General features: G+C 37.3%; 1 protein-coding gene across 1 annotated transcript in view; it reads right to left on the minus strand.

The window, feature by feature from the left end:
- Positions 1–24,731, minus strand: part of LOC590964 — an 85,786-nt gene that overhangs the window by 43,929 nt on the left and 17,126 nt on the right. Inside the window, exons 7-30 of the mRNA XM_030973839.1 lie at positions 24,471–24,618; positions 22,713–22,931; positions 21,724–22,217; positions 20,273–20,411; positions 19,368–19,601; positions 17,674–17,859; positions 17,090–17,313; positions 15,272–15,467; positions 14,472–14,785; positions 13,806–13,920; positions 12,700–13,101; positions 11,640–11,839; positions 10,197–10,416; positions 9,466–9,876; positions 7,217–7,351; positions 6,121–6,411; positions 5,310–5,723; positions 4,170–4,369; positions 3,679–3,922; positions 2,714–3,124; positions 2,269–2,514; positions 1,474–1,653; positions 770–921; positions 17–308 (exon numbers count right to left, since the gene is read on the minus strand). Coding sequence (XP_030829699.1) covers positions 17–308; positions 770–921; positions 1,474–1,653; positions 2,269–2,514; positions 2,714–3,124; positions 3,679–3,922; positions 4,170–4,369; positions 5,310–5,723; positions 6,121–6,411; positions 7,217–7,351; positions 9,466–9,876; positions 10,197–10,416; positions 11,640–11,839; positions 12,700–13,101; positions 13,806–13,920; positions 14,472–14,785; positions 15,272–15,467; positions 17,090–17,313; positions 17,674–17,859; positions 19,368–19,601; positions 20,273–20,411; positions 21,724–22,217; positions 22,713–22,931; positions 24,471–24,618 — 6,067 coding nt within the window. The remainder of the gene's footprint in view (positions 1–16; positions 309–769; positions 922–1,473; positions 1,654–2,268; positions 2,515–2,713; positions 3,125–3,678; positions 3,923–4,169; positions 4,370–5,309; positions 5,724–6,120; positions 6,412–7,216; positions 7,352–9,465; positions 9,877–10,196; positions 10,417–11,639; positions 11,840–12,699; positions 13,102–13,805; positions 13,921–14,471; positions 14,786–15,271; positions 15,468–17,089; positions 17,314–17,673; positions 17,860–19,367; positions 19,602–20,272; positions 20,412–21,723; positions 22,218–22,712; positions 22,932–24,470; positions 24,619–24,731) is intronic.

The following is a 24,731-nucleotide window of genomic DNA, read 5'->3' on the forward strand; positions in this document are numbered from 1 at the left end:
AAACTAAACAACGTACCTCGGCAATCTACCATCTCACAAGCAGTCAGTAGGCCATTTTCAACCATCATTGCGCTTGAGTCGAAACCATTCAGCGTGTAAGAGGCATTGGCAGGCTTGAAGAGTTCAGCACAAAGGTAGAGTCCCCCTACTGGACAGACAAGACCCTCTGTACTGATCGACGCCGTGGCGCGAAGGATGTTGAGTTGTTGACCAGCGATAAGGCTGGTGCTTTGTGAAGCTGCTGGAATGTCTGCAGGGTATTTATCACCAATTATCCCAGAATCGGTCATATCATCAGAAAGGAAGAGCTACGGTAAGAACAATAAGAACAAAGCTAGCATGAAAATGTCAAGAAATGGAGTTCTTGGATGGCAACATTACACTTGCATGAGCTTTATATCAAACTATGATTCTTTATGGAAGAAGTGTGCTCTTGTATGCTACAATAATATCAGTGAGAAATTGAAAAACCATCGATGACTTCCCAAGAAAACTGAAAACAGACCTAATGATAGCACTTTCTCATGAATATTTTGTGTCAAAAGCACCGTGAGCATCGAATTCGGTAGAAATGTTGCTCATTATGAATTTCAGCGTTAATCTTTTAATTTTTATTACAAATGTCTTTGTAAATCGTTAAAAACTGATAGACGCAATGACAAAGGAGCATGTCTGTCATTTAAATCCATTCTAGTGTGCAAAACATACAAGAACCCCCTAACCAACCATCCTTCCTTAAAAAAACTAGTAGTTTGAGAAATTATCTGACCTTGACTTCAAATATATCTTCTCCGCTGACGTCTGCACCCGATGCATCGCTGCCGTAGTCTACATCAAGTTCAACTTCAAATGCTGAGTTACCCTGTAGAACGGGACTGCCTTTAGTGATAGCTTCAATACTACTGTTGCTGATACGTACGCCTGCAGGAGAATAAAAGCCAAATCAATCAGTCTAGCAAGCATTTCAATACTACTTATAGTCGGCAAATTGTAATTTCACATTCAAGCTCATGAAATTCATATGTAAGCACAAAGATATATAATGAATTTATACAATGTATAATACGCACTGGTTTTTACGTGTTGTACATGCAAAATACAGTAAAAGACAAAATACATATTACACTAATAGAAATAAATTAATGCTTTGTAAAGGTAGAGGAAAACCAAATAAAGAAAGGAAATAAAAAACCTGGTCCTCCCACTCAATAACTGAATCTACAAAAAACATGTGCATGCAGGGTTCCTGCTTTGTAGAATGAAAGGAATGCATCTTGAAAAGTAGATTACTACAAACTGTCACCTAGAATCTTAAGAGAATATTCTACATGCGAGGATAGGGTTTGCAGCGTGTAATGGCCTCGGTCCATTTGACAAGATTACTGCCAGCCTTAACAAACCGACAACTCTGAAACATATTTGAAAAGTACTCATTACAGACTTCAAATGCTCACAAGACTGTTACTTTCTTACCTGTGCAGTTGACAGGGGTACAGCCATAGAGGCCTTCAAAGTCTGAGGGCACACCGTTGAGTTTGAAAGGAGGGGTCGCACTAACACCTCTCTGGACCTCAACGCAGAGATGTTTTATGTTCTCACAGTAGCCACTCGAAAGGTCAAAGGAAACAGGCACAGATAACACAAGACTATTGCCTGCAAGAAGTAAATCATTTGAAAAATATGAAATACAAAACGAAAATAACAATTAAAAAAACACATTGCAAACAATATTGATAAAAAAATGAGGGGGCATCACTACAAAAAAAAGAAAACAATTTGCATACATTTTTATGAATACCGGGTATGCAGAACATACATGAAGACTCAAGATATGGTGTGTGTGAATGCATGAATAAAGTTAATATATGAACCGACAAATCCAGAATTTCCAGAGTCGATATAATGGCACGAAGGACATTCTGAATTTGGAGGTGAAATATATGTTATACTGATGCAATGCGATTCAATATTTGTTATATAAAATTGAGGGTATTTGCCATCTCAGGCCTTGCTTCTTTGCACTATCGATTACATTAAAATGCGCACAGCTAAGACAATGCAAACAATGGGGTATGTGCAGGAAAGAGAGAAGCGCAGACTACTTTATTTTTGTATGTGTTATACCATGCAAAAACAGGTTGTTATAATATTGCATGGTTGTGCAAATATAACAAAATATTGAGAGTCGCATGACTTTTTTTTCAGTCAATAGGATACTTGCTATGACTCTGTATTTTACATTATATAATATTCTCTAACTACACATACCTGGTATGATTGATGTCGGTGGTACGGAACTGATGTTTGCAATGAACCGACCTGTTCCACCAACCCCCAAGCCATTCATCTGTGAATTGCCAAAGACTTCAACACGCCATGCATCCATTGCGTTAGACAGGGTGGATGACGTGTCGTCTACGTCCAGAGTGACCATTAGCTCCATGTCGGTAGCCTGGCCTTCTGTCGGTGATGCACCAGGGGGGAGTTGTACTGTGGTACCACTTATATGAACACCTGATAAGCAGAAACAGTTTTAAATACTTTAATAACTTGCCATTCGAGAGGCCTAAAAGCCATGAAACATGACAAGTTTATAATGACAAAGGACCTGGAAAAAATTGAAATATCCATACACTAGAAAATGATCCAAAATTCTCTGGGACAGATATGTAAACCAAATTCTACAATTATTGTGGAAATTTGCAGGCATTACCTGTACACGTGTATAGGTAACACGCCGTCTTCTCCCCAGTCACGGAGAACACTTGAGATGCGGAGGCGGCCCTACGTATGAGACGGCCGCACACGTACTGCCCTTCCTGGCATGTGATGTAAGGCGAGAGGTCCAACGTGGTAGTAACCTTGAAGAATTCAATGGTCTGACTCGCAGACAGGGGTGCATTGGTGGTGCTACCGATATCGCCAAGGGTCACCCTTGTGCCACTGGTGTCCCCGTTTTGGCTGTTGCTACCGTAGATCTCGATGTCCCAGAGGTTGGTGCCAGAGATGTCTGAACTGACGGTGTCGGCTGTGAAGGAGAAGTCCAACTCAACAGCATTGCTTGGGTTACCTTCCTGGAGAGTACCCACCTGATTGGATGTGACGCTGCTTAGGATGTGCACACCTTAAAGAGACAGCCAAAGACATTTCCTCATCATTAAACAACTCATTATTTAAGATAATCAAATCCTTTTTTTTTACATGACAATGTAGGATTAAAAAGCAGTATAATATGTGCAACATAGCAATAAGTAGTTTCATAATGAATATTTGAATAGAGCAAGAGTACAATGAGAGCCAACATTCTTAAAATATACAACAAAAAACATATCAGACAATCATATTCAGAGGTCTTTTGGTAGTTTGGATCAGTTTTGAAGCCTTCAGTCAAATGATATCACAAATTGATTCCATTTCTCATCACAGGAAATACAACAGGAAATACATTAGGTCTTACTTTAGAAATCTTCAGTCCATCTGATCAATCATACAGATATCCATGAAGTGATGATTACAGTTGGGCATGTCCAAGGTATCTTGTCCCTGTATCCTGTCCCTTATGCTACCAACAACAATATCATTTTATGGTACACCTACTGATTCTAGCAAGTTCACAGCCCTACTGGAGCTTAATTGACCTTGCACTATGTCAGTTAGGATTCTGGACATGAGACTTACCTCTGCATTGCACAGGCTGACATGTTAGAAGGTCACCTTCTAACGTGAAATCTGGAGAGGCTGCATCACCTTTGTCCAGCTGGACACAGATATACACGATCTCACTGGCTGGACACTGCTCCAAGGACGACAGGTCTAGGGTCTCTGCGATGTTGCTGAAGGTAATGCTACCGCCAGCAGCTAAATCCTCGTTGATGGACACTGTTGTCAAATTGACAGTGACCTCCAAAATGGCATTGGAATTCTGTGAACAGTGAAACGAATTTGGTGGTCAACTTTGTCAAAATGGTGTAAATTGGGCAATGTTCCTCAAGATTTATTGCGGTTCTAATGATACTTTAGCACCTTCCTCATCATCATTAGCGGATAGAAGTTACTCTGTCACCACATACCTGTTCATTTCCCAATGTTATTGTGAAAAATAGCAATTAGCCAGTTCTTGAGAGCGGTGATAAGATAAGATTATATAAGCAAATAAGATTAATCCTTACCGTATCTCTTCTTGCTTCATTTTCAACACAGTTATCCCTCTCGCAAACCAAGATGGTGAGCTTCCAGAGGTTATCTCCATCGATACTGCTACCAGCCATAGAGGAGGTTGCCGTGATGGTGAGGTTCACATCATTGGACTGGCGTTCCAAGACAGGGTCACCACTATTCACTGTTAGATCAAGGGTGCTGATCATAACACCTTCAAGACAACATACATGATAATGCATTCAGCAGAGGTGATAGTGAGCACCAAAAAAAAAAAATGTTTTTCTTCCCTCAACCACGCCCCCCTTGAGTAAAAAAAAAGAAAAGAGGATTCGGGGAGGGGGGGGGGAATGGCATCTAACAACATTCCCCCCTATTGAGTAAGAAAAATGGCAAATAATAGGGAAACATAGGAAAGAATAGAGAAAATAAGGGAAAAATCAGAAAATCAGGATAAAATCGGCAAGAAAAAAAAATTGGGAAAAAAAATCAAAAATATCAGGAAACCGATTTAAATTGGGTTTTTATCAGGCCTGATTCAGTAAAAAGTATATACCCTGCAAAGAAAATATTTGTGATGCTGGCAAAAAGAAAAACAATGAATAAAGATCATTCACGCCTGAATGAATGGATGAATGAATGAATGATTAAATACATAACATTGAGCTGTACTCACTTTTTGTCAAAACTCTCAATTTCTTAATAATACAGTATGAAGTAAGATTCATTCTTTCTTTTTTTATATACACACAGACTACCTTATAAACTATTTATTTTTTCATCCTATCTCTTATGCAAGATTGAAAGCTCCTTAGTTACATGGATAATATCTTCCTTGTTTTCCCTTTTATAACAGACATGTTTGTTTAATGGTTACAAATATATCATCCTTTAGTCTGCCATACTGATGATTGAATCTATGCTTAATTTGTTCAATTATTTTTGTTGTACAATTAATATATAATTAAGAGTCCTAATGTTATATTTCATAGAGAAATCAATATTAATCAAACCAATTGCATGTCTGATTCTTTTTTAAGTTGCAGCAAAAACAAAACGCTGGCTTCCACATGAAACCAATGTTAAGAGCATGACAAGAAATATCAGGAAATTAAGATATTTATGTAACATGAGAGTATAAAGTGTATACTCACCAGTGCAGTCAATCTCAACACAAGTTTCCAGTGGTATTGGAGATATTGAGAATTGGGGGTTAGATATGTCCCTTGGCATTAACTGAACACACATGTAGAACTGGTTTGTGCTTGGACACGTGAAATTTGTCAGGTCCATATCCCACACCAGACCAGAATACTCGACGGGGCTTCCCGCTGTTACTGTTGACGTATCATCAATTGGGATCTGTGTTTCGCTGTAGCGTTCTCCTGTTCCATTCATGTACAAGCTTCCATAAACGCGAACTTGCCAGAGGTTGACACCGTTAGCAATATTGGTACTGGTTTCTGTGGTGTTCGCGCTGATGTTGAAGGTTATTCGGTGCATGGATTCAAACTCTACAAAACTTGTGTCGGTTTCTCCTGCCACGATCAAATTGTCTAATTGAACGCCTAAAAAGCAAACGATATTTGAGCTTTAATTAAGGCAATAATCTCACAAAAATTCTATACTGCGTTATTAAACATCACATACTCTCATGCAATATCAAAATATCAATCAACAATTTGGGACTTAATCAAATCATCCCATTTAATAAAACACATCAGTCTTGTCAAAGGTAATTTTTTTCTCATTTTGGTCCAATTTGCTTCTGAAGTTCACTTGCAAATAATGATAGAGGAAGCATGCATATACTGAGGTATCAACACTTTGATTTAATTGTCATTTGATTTTCAATTACTACCCATGAAACAGTCAGGTAAAGAAGTATGAACAATCAGAACTTCTTTTAAACTTTCTGCAAGCAATGAAATTAAGACATGGACGCAAAATGATGTGCTCTGTTACCTCTGCATTGGACGGAGACACAGTCGGTACCATTAGGCTGAAAGGCAATGGAGACAGCAGGGTTGATACTAGGCGATGTGCTGACTTCCACACACAGCTCCTCCATCCCTCCCTCAGGACACACAAAGTCAAAGGTTCCAAATTCAAAGAAGAGGTCGCTGAAGGTGAGAGTATCGCTCTTGTTCAATCCCTGGTTCAGTTGCTCAGGGGTTAAGGTGGCAACCACTCGGAATTCCACTGGGTCAGACTTAGGGTAGAGCTCGATCTGCCAGATGTTTGTTACAGCTCCCTCTGCGATCATAATCAATGCACAAGCAACATTAAAGGAACAGGTCAAACAGACAGAGACAATTTTACCACCCCCAATTCTCTCTTGTCTTTCTCTCCTCTTAAAAATAAGATATATCACTAGTTCTTCTTTAAAAAGATATGACATACATGTACATGTAGTTTGTCATCAATATTTCCCTTTTCTCTTTTTTCTCTTTCCTGTCAAAACATAAGAGTCATGTAAATTGTCATTTACGCATACACTCCCCATATAACGTTCATTATAATTCAATGAACTATTACATACTTCTATGTAACATATTTACTGCAATATTTTCCATTTGAAGCATAAAGTCAAATTGTACCCTAGGACTTGAATAAGACTCTAAGCACAGTCAATCTCTTTTATGCAAAATCAAACAAGCCCAATATATTTGTATGCCAAGTATACAGCAACATAGGAAGAGAATGGGAGATACAAAGGAGAGTAGATTAAAATAAAACAAAATTGGACTTAAATTTAAGACTGGGTAAAGACAAAAAATATAGGTGAAAAAAAATGGAGAAGATGAAATAAACTGGAAGAAGAAGCAATGGGAGAAAGTCATGAATAAAATGGAGACGAAAAAAAAACCCAACTTACTAATAACAAATGAGTAAACAAAAATTTATTAAGACACTATATGCCTGTACAGCATCTAGTAGGAGTAGGAGAATACACCAGACGGTGGCCTGCACTTACAGTCAAGAAGAAGAGGAACATACACGGAAATGAAAGACAAAGAACACAATGAATGGGGACACAAAGAGCAGGTTTTGTACTTACCATCTATCGCAGCCGATACATTAGCCACAGTCAAGGTAACACTAGCAATCACATTCAGGGGGTTAGGATCGGCTTCATTGAGAATGACAGATGATGGATTGGACAGCATGAGGTCTACACCATCAATCACCACACCTGTAATTTACAAAGACAAAATATATTGTTTAATCTGCATATGGTTAGATATATCTGCCTTTAAAAAAAAGTGCAGTGGTAAAATTAAACGTCCAGGCCCCATCGCATAAAACTTTGCAGTTAATGGTAACTTCCATGGAAACCTTGATTTTCTTGATTGATGTTGCCATGTTAGTTAAAGATGAAGTTGAGTTCTGGTCTTGCGATTGCATTATGAAAGAAAATGTGTGGAATCGACCAGAAAAGGTTGATCATCTAGCATATAATAATTTGTGTGTATTGCAAGGTTCTGGAATCATCAAAATGATAAGAAATTTGGCCAAGTCTTGGTAAAGTTACAAACACTGTACACAGAAAGATGTATATAGGACTACACGAAGACGTGGTGTAAAAATCTGACCCTGGATTTTTACAATGTTACATGACATATTTAGAATATGAAGGCATTTGAAGAGCCATGCTTTTCAGGGAACATGTCTTATCTGATGTTCTTCCACACTTGCATAATAACAAATTATTTTTCACATCTTCCCAGAACTCAACCTTCTCTTTAAACAAAAAGTGCAGTGGTAAAATTAAACGTCCAGGGCCCCATCGCATAACACTTTGCAGTTAATAATAACTTCCATGGAAACCTTGATTTTCTTGACTGTTGATTGATGTTGCCATGGTAGTTAATATTGATGGTAAAGTTACCATCAGTGGTAAGTTTTCTGCAACGGGGGCCCAGAGCTCATTTTTTTTTAATATAACTCGGTAAGCATGGAATTAGTTGAGGCCTATATTACTCAGTAAGGTTTTATGAATATGGGCCCTGGAGGAAATAATGATAATAATAATAATAGTCAAAAATTACACTCCTGGCCCAGTTGTGTGGAAATTATATAACGACACAAGGGTAGTGTGCCTTACATACCTTCATGTTCTGACACAATAATAAACGGACGGACGGACAACCCGAAAACATAATGCCTCCGGCTACTTCGTAAAGGAGGCATAAAAATCATCATCCTTTTATTATTGCTGGGTTGGTTTCCGTGAAGGTGGTTACAACACCATGAAACATGAACACATAATTGATGAATAACTGATGATTTATTTTAATCGACTGCTATAGAAAACAAGAACATGTTCATGGGTATGCTTAGAGGTAAGGAACCAGGGGACCTATGACAACTAAGCCCATCCAAGGGAATTGATAATGAGGATTAATGGCATACTGAAGGGCACTGGAGCATTTTTTTAAACTTTGCAAGTATACCACTGGATATTTTCATAATTCATCTGTCAGTTTGTCAAATACACTGTAAAGACAGGAGCTTTCATGACATTGAACTTTTGCGAACTGCTAGGGACGGTCATTTTCACAGTAAGAAACATTCACAAATTGCAAAAATGCAAAGTTGCATCAATTATTTTGCAGCAGGACACTTTAAATATTTTGATCCACTCGTGAAATTTGTGAACATTTCATGCATGCATACGGTTCTTGGATCAGTAGCAATCATAAAGAGGAACCATGATGGCAAAAAAAGGGAATTTCAAGCAAAAAAACAGGAAATCATTAAAACAAAAATTACAACCACGGACGACACACTTCCAATGCAAAAATGTCCGTTCCTCATGCTGATATTTCCATATTAGGACCTATAGTTAATCTACAAGTACGTAGTTTTTTGACGTTGTGTATTTAGTACCATCAGCGTTTTTTTGTTGAGAATATTGATGCCTTTCACTTTTTTGTTCTCTTTCTTTAACTATTTGTAATTTCGTACTCTTCATAAATCTCTATTGAAGTTTTCTGTTGAAGTAGTTATAAAAATTTTAGGGATATAGGGATACGTGCGGTATCTGCAAAAAAAAACATCATATTTTATGAAGAAAAAACGTACTACCGTAATTTGGAGAAAAAAACAGAATAATTTCCGGGACAAACGCAATGGTTGGCAGCTCTGACTTGACCATATCAAGCTAAACTGAACCATCTCTACAAGATACTAGGATTCTAATGTGCGCAACTATAAAGAACCAAGCTGTCCTCAATCTTGGATCCTGACAGGACAAAATGATTGTGTATTTTGGCGTGATAGCGAGAGATTAGTTTGTTGCCTCACCTGTACAGGTCACCTCATGCCAATCCCTGAAGCCCTGCATTGGACTCTCCAGGGTGAAATTGATGCTGGCGCCTGGGTTCATAGTGATGAGGACACACAGATACTGCATCTGAGGGCAGGTACATTGAGACATATCCAAGGAGGCGACGGCACTGTCTGTGGTGACCATCTCTCCTCTGGTGACGTTCCCACCGCTGAGCACAATAGGTTGACTGGATGTACAGGGTGTATTACCACAATCCATCCTGGTGTTGGTGAAGACGGTAGCCTGCCAAAGGTCCGCACCGTAGATATTGGTGCTTACGTCGCTGAACTGGAGAGAGACACTGAAGGTTACATCGTGGTTGTCCGTGCGCTCAATCAGGAGATCACCTTCGATGAGGTTCAAATTGCTACTACTTATGAGTACACCTGAGGAAAAAAATTGAATTAAAATGAAAGATGATGAGTGTTGGTAAGAGAAAAAGAAATTTCTTCATCTTTTATTTGGATACGAATCATGAATGAATGGATTTATTACATCCGTATTAATCAGTGACACAGCAGGTTAAGATCTCTGTGTGTAGATAAGATAACTATGACCTGCTTCATATTCCAGCCCACACCAATAGACTATTGCACCAGTAGGTGAGAGGGGTAAAGAGAATGTAGTTCTAACTGAAAAAATGGCAGTCTAGCTTTGATCATACAGATAAAATAGTAGGCAATAACATTGAGTGCAAGCTTCTCACCTCGGCAATCGACGGGAGCACATGCGATGTTGGCATTGGACACTTGAAGGTCCAGATTGAAAGGTGGCATGGGCATGGTTCCAACATCAACCTGAACACAAATGTAGCTGAAATCACTGCAGCCAACTCCTTCAAGATCCAGCACAGATTGTACCCCTTGAATGGTGAGGGGTGTGCCAGCTACAAGTGGACTGCCGCTGGATGTGTATGTGCTTGTAGTCTGTCAATACAAATCAAGAAAAAACAAAGAAACGTTTCTTGAGATACTAGAGTAACAATCCAGAAGATTGGAGAGGTAGACTAAAATTGATTTGTCATATACCATAGTATTTACAGTTATATGTAGTTTTTATCATTACTACACGATTAAAATCAGTTAATATACACTGTGTATCAAATTGGATGCATAATATAAATGGTATATGATGCATTTTATTATACAATATTGTACCAATCGTATGATGCATTCAATAGATAGAAACTTTCACATCACATACACAGAATCTTTTGAGTGGTCCAGATATTTTTAAAATGTTACATGACAAGGAATTATTGAATTACAACATTTTATATTTTGCAAAACTTAGTTGCAGAGAATTTTGTAACCACAGTTTGTGATTTTACATTGGACAAGTATATATTGGACATCATATATTATACATATGTACATGTTATATCCTGTGCCTCATGTATCCTATTTATACAACTGTATGTTTATCTGTTAGGCCCTGCTTGAGTTAAAGGGGAAGTCCACCCTGAAATTAAGTTAGTTTTAATAGGAGTAGAAAAATGAGAGAAACAAGTCAGTGAAAGTTTGAGCAAATTCCGATTAAAAATAAGGAAGTTAGGATTTTTGAAGTTGTGATCAATCAAACACAAATTGGCAACTCTATGACGTATCATGCAAGCTCAACTTCCATTTGCTCAGTACTAAAAAAATCTAAAATTTTCATTTTCCCTCAAGAAAAATTTCAACCATACATGCACCCTAAATATAATAATTGCAAATATATTTCTATACTCCCCCTGCAAGGAACAAATATATATTCCGTCATCAATAACGAAGAAAAAATGATTTTATGGAATATTATGCACAAAGCAAATGAAGGAGAGCTTGTATAATAAGTCACAGAGTTGCCAATTTGTATTTGATTGATCACAACTTCAATAATTCATAACTTTCTTATTTTCATTCAGAATTTGCTCACCTGATTTTCTTATTATTCTGCCTCTATCGAAACAAACTTATTTTGGGGGTGGACTTTCCCTTTAAGTCATCTCCCAGGGCCATATGTGTTTTAATGTCTGCATCTACAGTGCATCTGTTACTAATGCGATAGAAAAACAACTGTAGTATATCTTACTAAGTGATTCAAGTGTTTTAATTCCTATGTTGATGATGGAATATATACAATATTTGTTCCTCCTTCACATGACACATACCATGACTGCTTCTCTATCAGTAAACATGGTATCACTGTTACTGAGGAAGACAGTGAAGTTCCAAAGATCGGTGCCCTCGATACTAGCACCTTCAGGGAGACTATTCAGAGTAACATTTAAACTGGAGCTCTGAGAGCTCTGGTACTCAAAGAGCAGTTGGTCAGTATTGACCGAAACCTGCGTCGAGTTCAGCGCAACACCTGCATTCAATGGGAAGAAATAAGAATAAAATGCTTTTAAGTTATGCTGTATCTTCTGTTCTTTGTCTAGTTGTATTGCAATTAAGATGACATCTGTAATTAGATAACAAGTTACCCAGCCTGTCACTCGGAAACTATTACAAGGAAATATCTAGAAATCTTGATAACCTAAATCGCTGCTGTACTATGTTATTCATCTAAAATTTGGTGTGAGTCAGTACCCTAGAAGTACTAGGAGTAGTAGTTGTAGTAGAAGTAGTAGTAGGAGTAGTAGTGGTTGTAGTTGTAAAAGTAGTAGTAGGAGTAGTAGTAGTAGTAGGAGTAGTAGTAGTAGTACTAGTAGTAGTAGTAGAAGTAGTAGTAGTAGAAGTAGTAGTAGGAGTAGTAGTGGTTGTAGTTGTAAAAGTAGTAGTAGGAGTAGTAGTAGTAGTAGTAGTAGTAGTAGTAGTAGTAGTAGTAGTAGTAGTTGTAGTAGTAGTAGTTGTAGTAGTAGTAGTAGTTTTAGTAGTAGTAGTAGTTGTAGTAGGAGTAGTGGTAGTAGTGGTAGTAGTAATAGTAGTAGTAGTAGTAGTAGAAGTAGTAGTAGAAGTAGTAGTAGTAGTAGTAGTAGTAGTAGTAGTAGTAGTAGTAGTAGTAGTTGTAGTAGCAGTAGTCGTAGTCGTAGTAGTAGTAGTAGTAGCAGCAGGCTGTCAATGGATGATACATGATACATGTAGTAATTCACATGTGTCAGCTTTTTCTTTCCACATAAGCCTTTGGAAGAACAACTATAACTGATACATGTAGTAATTCACATGTTAGTATACATGTGTCAGTTCTTCCTTTCCACATAAGCCATTGAAAGAACAACTCTACCCTACCTGCACACTGGATTGGTTGGCAGGCTGGTCTGATTTCAAGACTAAAATCAGTATTACTTAGGTCGCCTTTTCCTAACTGGGTACAGAAGTATGTAGACATACGACAGACCAGGTCATTTAGGGGTACATTCAAAGTGAGGTCGTTGAACTCCAGCGTCTGGCCGGAATAGAAAGACGCATTGGTGAGAGTGCCAAGATCCACCTGGGTCTCAATGAAGGGGTTAGTCCCATTCTCAGAATCGCTGAAGAAGGCCTTGAGGCTCCAGAGGTTGGTTCCGGTGATGTTGCCACGCCCGGATTCTGAGATGTAGGAGACGGAGACAGTGAAGGGCTCAGGAGCCACCTGGTGTTCAACAACCCTTGAAGGTGTGAAGGTCATTGCGTTGTTTTCCACTCCAGCAGCTGTAAGCATACAAATCAATCATATATAGGCAATCAATTGACGTGTGTTAGGATGGGATCATGTTGCACAATTTACTTTCGCATAGGATGACATAAGTTTTTTTTTTCTTTTTCAGTAACATGATGATTTAATAAGAATGGAATAGAACAGGAGCATTCCTTTCCAAGTTAGTTTACCTCAAGTAAGATCAAATCATGTGTATACAGAAATATCTTGCAGTTTGGCATGTAGCCCCCACCCTTCTCCCCCAATGGTGACACAAGTTGATTATAATTAGGTACACAGCATTCATTTAGAGGAATATATTATAGTGATGAATCGAAGTCGCAAGCAAGTGTGATGATAACTAGATTTTCAGAATGTACCTTGAATGTATTCTCTAAAATGTTCTCTCTCTGTGTGATGAATATCTCAATTTAAATCTCTGAATGTCTCAAATCTATTCTGAAGTATCATCTAAGCTGCCCCAAAGTATATCTGACTGGAGTCCAAAGCGATTGGAACCCTTTTATAATGGGTAAACCCTCTACTGCTAGTTGGTCATTCTTGATTTCTTGACCAAATGACCATAGGCATGTTATAACTTTATAACTTATAACAATGGAGCAGAATCTGATAAATCAAACAATGAAATAGAAGGCAATGTTTTACACGGATCTGGACGTTGCCAGTTAGGGGATGGGGGGTGTATGTATGTACTTACTTTCACAGGTGACAGGGGCACATCCGACAAAGTTCTCTGGACCGGTTGAGTATTGAAGAGTTATGTTTGGAGATGGCATAATTCCTTCACGAATCCTTACACAGAGGTAGTTCACCTTTCAAAATGATTAAAAACACACAAAATTGAGTTGAGTAAATTATGTCAAAATTTGGTAATGAAAAATGCATTTTCAGAAGACACTTTCTCTTGTAATACCCGTAAGGCATTAGTACACTGAGTTTGATCGTTATAAATATGAACTAGAATTCTGTTAATAGGGAGTCTAACTAAAATCACATTAAAGGGATTGGGTATCTTTGTCTCAGATTCTAAACAAAATCCTGGATTTAGCTCATGCTGCAATCATAATTATAAACCTTCAGGTCAGTCAGGAATCCCATGACGTTTACAAGCCGATCGCCCGTCTGATTATCAAGATATTTTTGATTGGAATTTGATATTTCAAAAACAACACTATAGTGTATTGGGGAAAATGAGTATGGTAAAACCAGTCACTCAAAGATTTTTACTTTTTTGAGGCATTTCATGATCATTTTGAAGTGCAATTTTTGTAGGGCTTCAATATTACACCATTCACAGACGCTGATAACATGTATGGCCATGCATCTCAGATTTGGCATTGTTAAACAATGCCTTTATACTCACATCCATGCACAACTGGCCAGATAAATCAACCATGACTGGCACAACCAGTGAGGTGGTAGAGTCGGACGGGACAGCATCATCTATCCAGCTTCCACTTGTCAGAGTAGTATCAAAACGCTTGATCTCGCCAGTGCCATTTTCAAATGCATTGGTGAAAACATCCAGCTGCCACAGGCCTGTACCAGATGCCTGAGCCCCCACGTCGGTGGTCAGGGCAACCTCAAGATCAACAGCCTGGCTTGGAAAATCTTCTACAAGAACACCGCCATTCGGGATCGAAGTGATCGTGGTGTTTGTGTTTGTCACAATTATTCCTGTTTATAGAAAAAGAGAAGTGAGACAAAATTACATTGTACATCATTAATGTTTGAATACATCTTTGTCCCTTTTTTTATAGACATTTACAGGATACCTCTGATTAAGGAATAACATAACACAACGTTCTATGTAATATATCATCTACACTTAAGGACAAGTCATATCATTCAAACATCCATTAGAAAAATAAGTAGCTTATGTTAATTTCTAAAACTGCACAAGGAAAGTACAAAAATTATTGATTTATATTAAGATAACAAATAAAAAAGTAATTCTCCAAAAGAAGATCAGGGCATACTCATTGAAATATCTAGAGTCAAAGAGTTCTTAACAGAGCCCACCAGCCCTACTCAAAGCTCGTTATAAAAATATCATTAAAAATACATGAAAACTTGACCACAATCAAAGAAATACATAAGAACCAACAAGCAAGAAAATGAAGTCCTTTCAAATGCACTAATTTGTAAACCATAAACAATTACCTTTGCAGTTGAGATTAGTGCAGCCTATAGTGTTACCCGTCAGAGAAAATGCTGGATCTGGATCTGTCCCCTTCAATATTTCCACACACAGGTAGTTATTCTCATCACATGGGCGGTCTGTCATGTCAAAGGAGACATCAATCGTTGTAATCCCTGTGAAATTAAAGCCTTCATCAGGAGCAATTACAGTCTCTTCCTGAGAATTTGAAGAAAAACATATACCATTTAGATAATTACAGTAATGAAAGCTGCACTGGTTTCCAATCTGCAAGCGCCTAGAATTCAAAATCCTTCTCCTCACATGGAAGGCTTTAAATGGATTAGCACCAAACTATTTATAAAACCTTGTTATGCCTTATACACCAGGTCGTTGTCTAAGATCATCACACCAGCATCTTCTTAAAGGGCAAGTCCACTCCAAAAATAACTTACTTTCAATAAAAGCAGAAAAATCAGACACACCAATCAAAAAAAGTTTGAGCAAAATTGGATAACTAATAAGAAAGTAATGAATTTTTGAAAAAGTATGTAAAACTATAGAACAATGAGAATCACAACACAAATTGCCAAGATGGTTATCAGTTTGTGACGTCATGTCCTCACAACTTATCAATTGCTTTATATAGCTTAATCCCATTAATTTCCCTTTTTATCCCCCAAAACTTGATTTCCACGTGCCTTTGCCCAGGTAATATGATTTGTATCATACCTTGAGTGCATGACATTTCCCAAAAACTTTTATGAATTTTGAAGAATTGATACCATTTTCGGAATATTGTATTTCATAATTATTGATTTTCATATAAATAGTTTATCAAAATTCAATTTTTCATGATTTAACTGGACAAAAATTACTCTTTATTTGTGCATCCACACAAAAACATAATACTAACAATCTAACTTGGATGCTGATGGACTTGGGCTTTAAGATCCCCAAGACATGAGTAGCCTGTGGTAAAAGGGCTTTTTCAGCTGCACTACCTCTTTGGAATTATTTTACCATTTAATTTGAGAATCATAACTTCCTTAGAGACCTTTAAATCTAAGCTGAAATCTTATCTTTTTTACCTGTAACAATACCTGTACTTGGCACTATGGCACTCATCCAAACTTTCTTGTCCAATCTTTCACATTCTTTCTATTTTTCTTGTGCGCCTCAGATTAGAATTGTCTAGATAGACAGCGCTATGTAAATGCCTATTATTATTATTATTATTATTATTAATATTATTATTAACGATACTACATGTACATGTATTTGGTAACCAAAGTTGTATTTATTTTGATAGGCATGATGTACCTACATGCTTCCTGTTTATCAACTACCGGTAATCAAAGAAATTTATTATTTGAAATTTTTGGGCTTTACCATAATTATTGTACACATGTAATAAAGATAAAGTTCGGTAGTGTGATTGCAATGTGAAAGAAACTGTTTGGAAGCCATTAGGATAAGTTGACTACGTAGTACAAAAGAACTGATGTATACCTGTGAGCTTTTGGAAGGATCAAGACAAAAAGAAATTGACTCAGTCTTGATGGAAAGCACATGCCCTACCTTGGCTGCATGCACACAGAAATAGGTTTATGGGACTACACACACATACAGCATATTGGGTTCAAATTGTCTACTTTTCAGCTATTTCTTGTCATACTTTGAATGTGAGGGCATTTTCAGAACAATCCGTTTTCAGGGGACAGTTCTACTATTTTTCTATTTTGATTTCTCCAAACTGACGTAAAACAAATGAGAAAGTTCACCAATCATTCTTCATCTATAGAGCTTTGAAAAGATGAAAGCTCAAGGCATTGGCCCACCTGTAATGTAGTTAGATTATGCAGAAAATTGATTCCACCATCCTTTGATATGCCATCAGAACTGGTGAATACGTTTAACCTCCACAGCTTCTCTCCAGAGAGAGGGGCACTCTGATCAGTGGAATTGCCAGTAAGAAACAGCTCAGCTGTGAGAGAAGCTCCTGTGTTTTCAATCACGTCGATCGAGTTGAGTATACGAATATTGGTGGCATTTATTTCCACACCTGAAAAAAAACAAAGAAACAAAGAGGTTCCTAATAACAGTAGAAAGAGTATAGAGGTCCACACTACATGTAATTCATTAAATTTGTAAATAATTATATTTGTATGCATGGTCTTGAGTGGATACATTTTGTACAAGCTGATGGGCATATGTACAGTATGTATGTTTTCTCCAGTATTTGCATCTGGACATGTAATATGACTGTAATTGCTTTCTTAGTCATATATTATTCTCATCATGACCATGCTATGTGATGAGAAGAACCACACAGAGATTAAAAGAATAAATAATTCCTAATATGAATAATAAATATGTCCATTCCTTGGTACATTTCCACAGTGGACATTTATAAACGACTTACCATGGCATTCAGTTTCCGGTATCTCCCGGCAAGCTACCCTCACATTGTTGTCAACATCAAAGGTAAATGATGCACTCTGGTTCTTGCTCAGTTGTACACACAGAAACCTCATGCTATCACAGGTTGAATCAAGGTCGATGGTGGCAGAGATGCCGCCTAAAGTGCCCATCTGGCCAGAGACCACATCTGAAAAATTGCAATGGATGCAAATTTGTTTAAACTTAGGTTACAATGCAGGGATTTTCTGTTATTTTCTTCAGCCTCCCTCTTACATTGATGTGTTCTCTTTTTGAGTCTGGGATTACAACTTATTTCTAGTATGATATGATCATTGATGTGCTTTACTTAGATTATGAGTATGTGCATTTTCTGTTTCTTTTGAAATCTGTGAGTTTGTAGGCTGTATGCGTATTTTTAGTTTTTTAACCCCCCTCTAGATCGATCTTCTTCTCCTTTTCCTCCTCCTTCTTCTTCTTTTTCTTCTCCTCCTTCTCCCTCTTCTTCTTCTTTTCCTTCTTCTCCTTTTTTCAGATTAAAATAAGAGAAATGTCCCAATATTCTGCTTACACATGTTTAATATGACATACAGGTAATCTGTATATCAATGCATCAGCGCACCTTATATACTATTTATTGATCTATCTATCTATGTCCCACTTGGGTAACCACTTGGGTGATAATATGATGGACACAGTTTCTTCATAAATCTCTGCCTTTTGCTGTTCTATTTAACTGCTCACAAGACATTCCTTTTCAGTGCTTGACATCATGAATCCATGTCTTAGATAATCTACCCGAGATTCCTCCAAATGTCAAAGAAAAGTTTGCCAAATAAATACACAGGAAACTTTGTTCTTCAGTTATTTATTATACCTGTACGTTACTTATACAATAAAGGCTTGTTCATATATTGTGGGGTTAATCGCTGCAAAAAGAGCTGCTACATTTTTTTAAACGTGAAAATGAATGGCAACTAAACGCAACAAAGGACTTGCGCTTAGGCCTAAAATAAAAACTTGTTGTATTGCCCTTTGGGTGCCAAAACATGGGTCGGTCTGTCAGAAAAGTTTTTGTTTTTTTTAACTTTTTTTTTTGTCGCCCTCTTTTGGCTGATATTTCTCAGTTTTTAATGTTTTAATACATGTGTTTCAGCATCATCATTCCATTCATATCTTTTTCACCTCATAATAATCCATGGTTTGCAATGTTGTGTGATCAAGATGTTTACGCTAGTAGGATTTTGAAACTAGGGCAGAAGACGAGAGAGAATTTGGGAATGATTTGATTTTATGCATTTATATCCCATTTATCCCAACAAACAAAATACAAATTTTTTTGTTATTCATTAATAATATTAAAAAAATCTAAAAGACGGTTAAAATAAAAAACTTTTTTAAAATGCCGACCGTAGATTTTCAGTTTTTGGGTCGGTCGCAAAGGGCAATACAACAAGATTTTATTTTAGGCCTTATTCACTAGCTCTGTATTATAAGATAAGAGAAATGAGAAGGATTTTACACTTTATGACAACATAAACCACCCCCCCCCCCCCCCACGGTTTGCTGAGTCATATTGAACGAGCCTTAACTATTGAAGATTGGAACAAAAAAAGTGAGAAAAGCTTGCAATATTGAGAGAATCCCGTAATCTTTTCACAGGCGTAGATGTCACATGTAACTGCAATTCAAATTTACCTGTGTTTCTCCATTCTCCAATGTCAGCTTCTGTCATAAGTTCCATTTCTGTCCCATTCTCTTCAGTTCTGAAGAACAATACAGCAGTCCAAAGATCATCTCCTATGGCACTACCACCCTCAGGACCGGCATTCACAATCAGGTCTACAGTAATGGTAGTGGCTTGAGCACGCTCTGTGATCTCAGGCGGAGAGGGTGTTCTCAGTTCTACAGTAGCACTAGTGAGCTCAATACCTGTTGATCAGAGATTGAATCTTAAACCCTCAGTATTGGGCAAGGAATTGATGAAACTTTTCTTTTCTGATGAAGTAACTTCAATGATAATTAACCGTACTCAAATTCTGATTCCATGACATTTGCTCCGGCGATAATTGCTCCGCTGTAAATTTCATACACTAATCGAATGGCTAACTTCAACCCTGGATTCAACACTATACCCTACCCTAAACCTAACCCTAAACCTAACATAAAACCCTATTGAAACCCTAACCCTAACCCTACATCTTAGACGAAATAAAGCCCGGAGCAATTGTCGCAGGAGCAAATGTCGTGTCACCCAAATTCTCCTTTAACTTTACAAATCATCCAAATAAATGAAAAAGGTATGTGCTTTGGTCCACCAAGACAAAGTCTCTCCTTTGATAAAGTGTTTATTATTACATTTCTAATCTTTTTTAGGGTATTTGATATTCATTTGTATTTATGTATTCATCTTAGATTCCCTCTCATCCTTTAGATACACACACAATACTACCAATAATTAAAACACATCATACATGTACATGTCAAATGATATAGACACTATACATCGTTGTTAAACATAGGCACCTAGCTGACATAATCTGCACTGTATGAAGCCATATCCTTTAACATCAGGAAAACAAGACATCTTCCTCACAGCTTACCTTTACAATTATAAGCTAAACTAGCCGTGGTAACTCCTGTTACAGCTTGGAACGTCTCTAAAGCACTGTCTGTCAGATTTAGATTTAGGCACATGTACCGAGTGTTGGAACATGCTGAAGTCAATAGATCGACTTTCACCTGTGAGAAAAAGATTAAAACACTTTAATGATAATAAGCAAATAATTACTGTTGGTGAAGGTGATGGGACAAACTATCACTTCCGAGGCGATCTGGATGTAGCTATCTTTCCGAAGCGAAGCTGAGGAAAGATAGTGTATACATTCTGATCGACGAGGAAGTGATAGTTTGCCATCGCCTGAAACCAAAAGGTGATTATTTGCTTTATACTCCACATCTAAAACAATTTAACTACAAAAAGAAAAGGACGTGTATGCATTTACATAAAAGACACCTAGGCTCAAATTCACACCAAAAAAGTTTAAGTTTAACCCAACCCCTTGAGGGTACGGTGCGCGCATGTGTTTTCTTTAATTGCGCTCAATGGTAATGCGTGCTTAAAGGTAGGCTTTACTACTTCAGCAAGAAGGGATTAGACCGCCCAGTGAGCCAGCGAGGTCACTGTGACAGGTGGCTATCTCATTAACTCAGCTCTCATTTAACATAAGAAAAAGAGGATCATGGGGGACCAACGGGCACCGATTGGGGAAGTTTTCTATATAGAGGGAGCAAGTAGCTACAAGTAGGACAGTGTGCCTTCAATTACGCCTGTTTTAGTGCGCTTTTGTATAATCTTCAGTGAAAGTGCGTTGCCCTGTGTAGATAGTCCCTCTATCTTCAGTGAAAGTGCGTTGCACTGTGTAGATAGTAGTACTATCTACACAGTGTAACAAACTTTTTGCTTCTCCCATCAATAATGGGTGAATTATCTTTCATCACGTGATTTACTTTTGACCAATCGTAGAGCGAGATTCTTAGTATGTGGAATATAATAGTAGATACCAACAAAGCATAGTCCTCCATTTTTCATACAATTCAAGATATCACAGAGAGCACCGTTACCCTTCAATATGAAATACATGATGAAAACGGGCTAAGGACTATATGTGAATGACAAGATGTCAGAATGAAAGGGAGAAGATATAAAAAATGACAAGGCATCTCAAATCCTATTTCTATAAACAAATACATAATCATAATCAAACACATATAATGTAAACATGATGTAATAAAGCTGCAATTTACAAGGCAAGTTTCAAAAAGGGTAGCTATTATGAACTATAGTATAATAAGTACTAATTTCACATGGCCTTGGATAATTTTTTTGTTCATTCCAACTATACTAAAATTTCTCTAGAGAAGGAGTGAGATTTTCTAGTTGCAATATTTGTTTTGTTCCAGAGCTATATGTGCTCTTAAGAGCCACATCTCTCTACACTCCATTATATCTTTTCCATTGCTTGAGTCTAATGATTTATGGGAAGATACTAACGAGAAGGTCATCAATAGTGACTTGTTGTCCACCGACATCTTGGCCAGTTTGTCCTACTCCAGGAATGACAGTGGGGGCAGCGTTCGGTGTCAAGGGGTTAGAACAGTCTTCCATATCACTGAGGAAGACCTCAAACATCCAAAGGTTATCTCCCATCACTCCCCCACTAGTCGGCACTGGATCAATGGTCAGATCGACAACAAAATCCTGGAGGCCAGAAACAAACTCCAGCAACGGTTGTGTTTGCCTCGAGTTCTGGGTAAGTGTCAGAGTTTGGATAACAAGGCCTATGCACTCTATTTGCTGACACACTATGTAGCTGTTGACATCAAAATCCAAAGATGAGCCATTGTCCCTTATTGAGTTGCTGTCCCTTTCAACCGTGAGGCACAGGTAGAGAGAATTGCAGGAGGCAGATGAAAGATCTAATTCTACTTCAGCACCTGAGATCTCCAGTGAGTCACCAGGTGCAAGGTCCTGACTAACAGTATTATCTGTCAAATGTAAAGACATGGAGAATGCAAATCGTTAAGTTTTTGCAAGCACTCTAATAAATTTACATATTTCTTTGATTTCTACAACAAATTATTGAAGACATGGTTTGGCGTAATGCTATTTTACTAGATACATGACTCGCAAGTAAATACTACACATACCACAAATTCATTATCTAATTGATCTCAACCTTCAAAAGGATACAAAGTAATTGTGTATGTTTATATTCATATTGCTGAATAAAATAAAGTAAAAATTCAGCTAAATTAGCACTTGCAAGTTCTTATAACACGATGACCTGGAATGAACTGAATTATCTGCCATTACAAAGACAACATTCATGCCCTCAAATATACTGTATTTCTAACAATAGCGCCAATAGCATCAGGTTTGACAGACATAGCTTATTACAAACGTTCACTGTAGTAGGGATCGAGGGCTGTTCCTCAACCCTCTGACTTGATTCATCATCCAAGATACAAGATGATAACTACCTGATAGATCAGCATAAGCTTCAGCGACGGGTGTGGAAGCAGTGCTGGCTGTATCATCACTCATAGAGAGGTAGGCTTTCACCTTCCACAGATTCTGCCCATTCACACCCCCCTTTGTAGGGTCAGTATCAAAGGTAACATCAAAAGTGATCTCAGACATGCTCTGGAATTCTGCAACCTGAGAGGTTGTAGTAATGGTTCCACCAATGAATTCTACCCCTGCACATCAGAATAGAAAAAAATTAAACAAAATGGTATGGGTTACTCAACATTAAATCGTTAGAGATTCAATGATGAATTATATGTTTACATTCCACATTGACACATGAAAAATAGTGGATTTAGCTCAAACTGAAAATTATGAGCTAGTCAAAAGATTTCTCCCAATTTATTCTGAGTCCTTAAAAATTCACTAATAAAAAAAATATAGCGGAGTATTGCACTTGTGTGTTAAATCTGAGATGCACTGCCCTACATGTTATCAGTGTCTGTGATATGGTGTTATACTGAAGCCTAAAAAAATTGCACTTCAAAATGATCAAGAAATGCCTCAAAAAAGTAAAAACCTTTTGAGTGACCAGTTTTACCATACTGGTTTTCCCCAATAGACTGTAGTGTTATGAAAACCCATTGGCAAACGCAAAATTCGATTTCGATTTTCAATCATAAATATGACTATGACTGACCTGACTGACCTAAAGGTTTATAATTATCATTGCAGCATGAGCTAAATCAAGGATTTTTTTTAAGGATAATAATAATAATAATAATATGACAAATTTATATAGCGCTTGTGACAAAAGTTTCAAAGCATCTAAGACAAAGTTACTGGATCCCTTTAACTTAAAAAAACAAAGGCTGAAAATGATTTGAGGATGATGATACTGTTATTGAGGAACGTTTCTAGGAAAGACTCTAGCACAGTATTTAAATTACATTCTCAATCAACTTTCTTGAGCTTTTGATGTGAAATTAATTGAGCTCTGCATCTGTCCATCAAAGTAATATTATAAAGTGATTTCAAAATGAATCATACAAATTCTTCTCTATTTCATGAGGTATCCCAGATAATTTTTTTACTTACATACTAAAAAACAAATACAACTTGAATTCTTTAATTTTATTCAAAATGGTAACAAGTCTCCATATTTTGTAATTACTTAAGTGTCCAATCATCAGGAAAAAAATTGTGTATAAAATCAACCTAAAAAAAAACTTTCTCTAGCATTTTATAGGTAAACGGATAAGGAGTATGGATAAAATAAAGGCTAACAATTAAACCCCACATATAGGGCTCGCACAGGATATTGGCTAGTATACTCAACTAGAAATTTTACCATTCACTGAGGATGAAGTTAAATTGCAATATTTCTTTGTAGAAGTAATGTATGAAGTTCATATTTTGAATACAGTATAGCCACATGGAACCCCTTACATCAAGAGCAAAACATGTTTTGATTATTTAAACATATTTGTGGCCTACACCCATTCAATAAGATCGATTGATCGATCGTTATTGATAAAAAAAAAAAAAATTTAATTTTTGGAACCAGTGGGACTTCAACCTGCATCTACTGCTTGCCGGGCAGCGACTCTACCACCAGGCCATCACTGGTCCATGGCACAGTCACGATGAACAAGAAACAAATACCCATAATATTGTTTTGGTAATTGGTACACTTTGATAAAGTTTCTCTTGAAATACAGTTTCCATCATCAGAATGTAAGATTTACTTTCAGCCATTAAAGTTATCTTACCAGCGCAATCAACTTCCACGCATCCATATTGTGCAGACTGTGGGATGAATCCTAGGGAGAACTCTCGTGAGCTGTTCTTTTGAGGGTTTACACAAATATAACGAGCCTCAGGACATCCATACTCGGTGAGATCAATCGTTACTCCTAACTGCAAAAGAGAAAACAAATTAGTTTGTGAAATAGTAGGTGACCCAGTATTGTACTAGTGATAGTTCTTTATGTTTGTTTCTTGTAGCATGCATATCTACCGCACAAGGTACT

The sequence above is a fragment of the Strongylocentrotus purpuratus genome, unplaced genomic scaffold (genome assembly GCF_000002235.5).
Source record: "Strongylocentrotus purpuratus isolate Spur 01 unplaced genomic scaffold, Spur_5.0 spur5_scaffold_7, whole genome shotgun sequence".
Taxonomy (NCBI): Eukaryota; Metazoa; Echinodermata; class Echinoidea; order Camarodonta; family Strongylocentrotidae; genus Strongylocentrotus; species Strongylocentrotus purpuratus.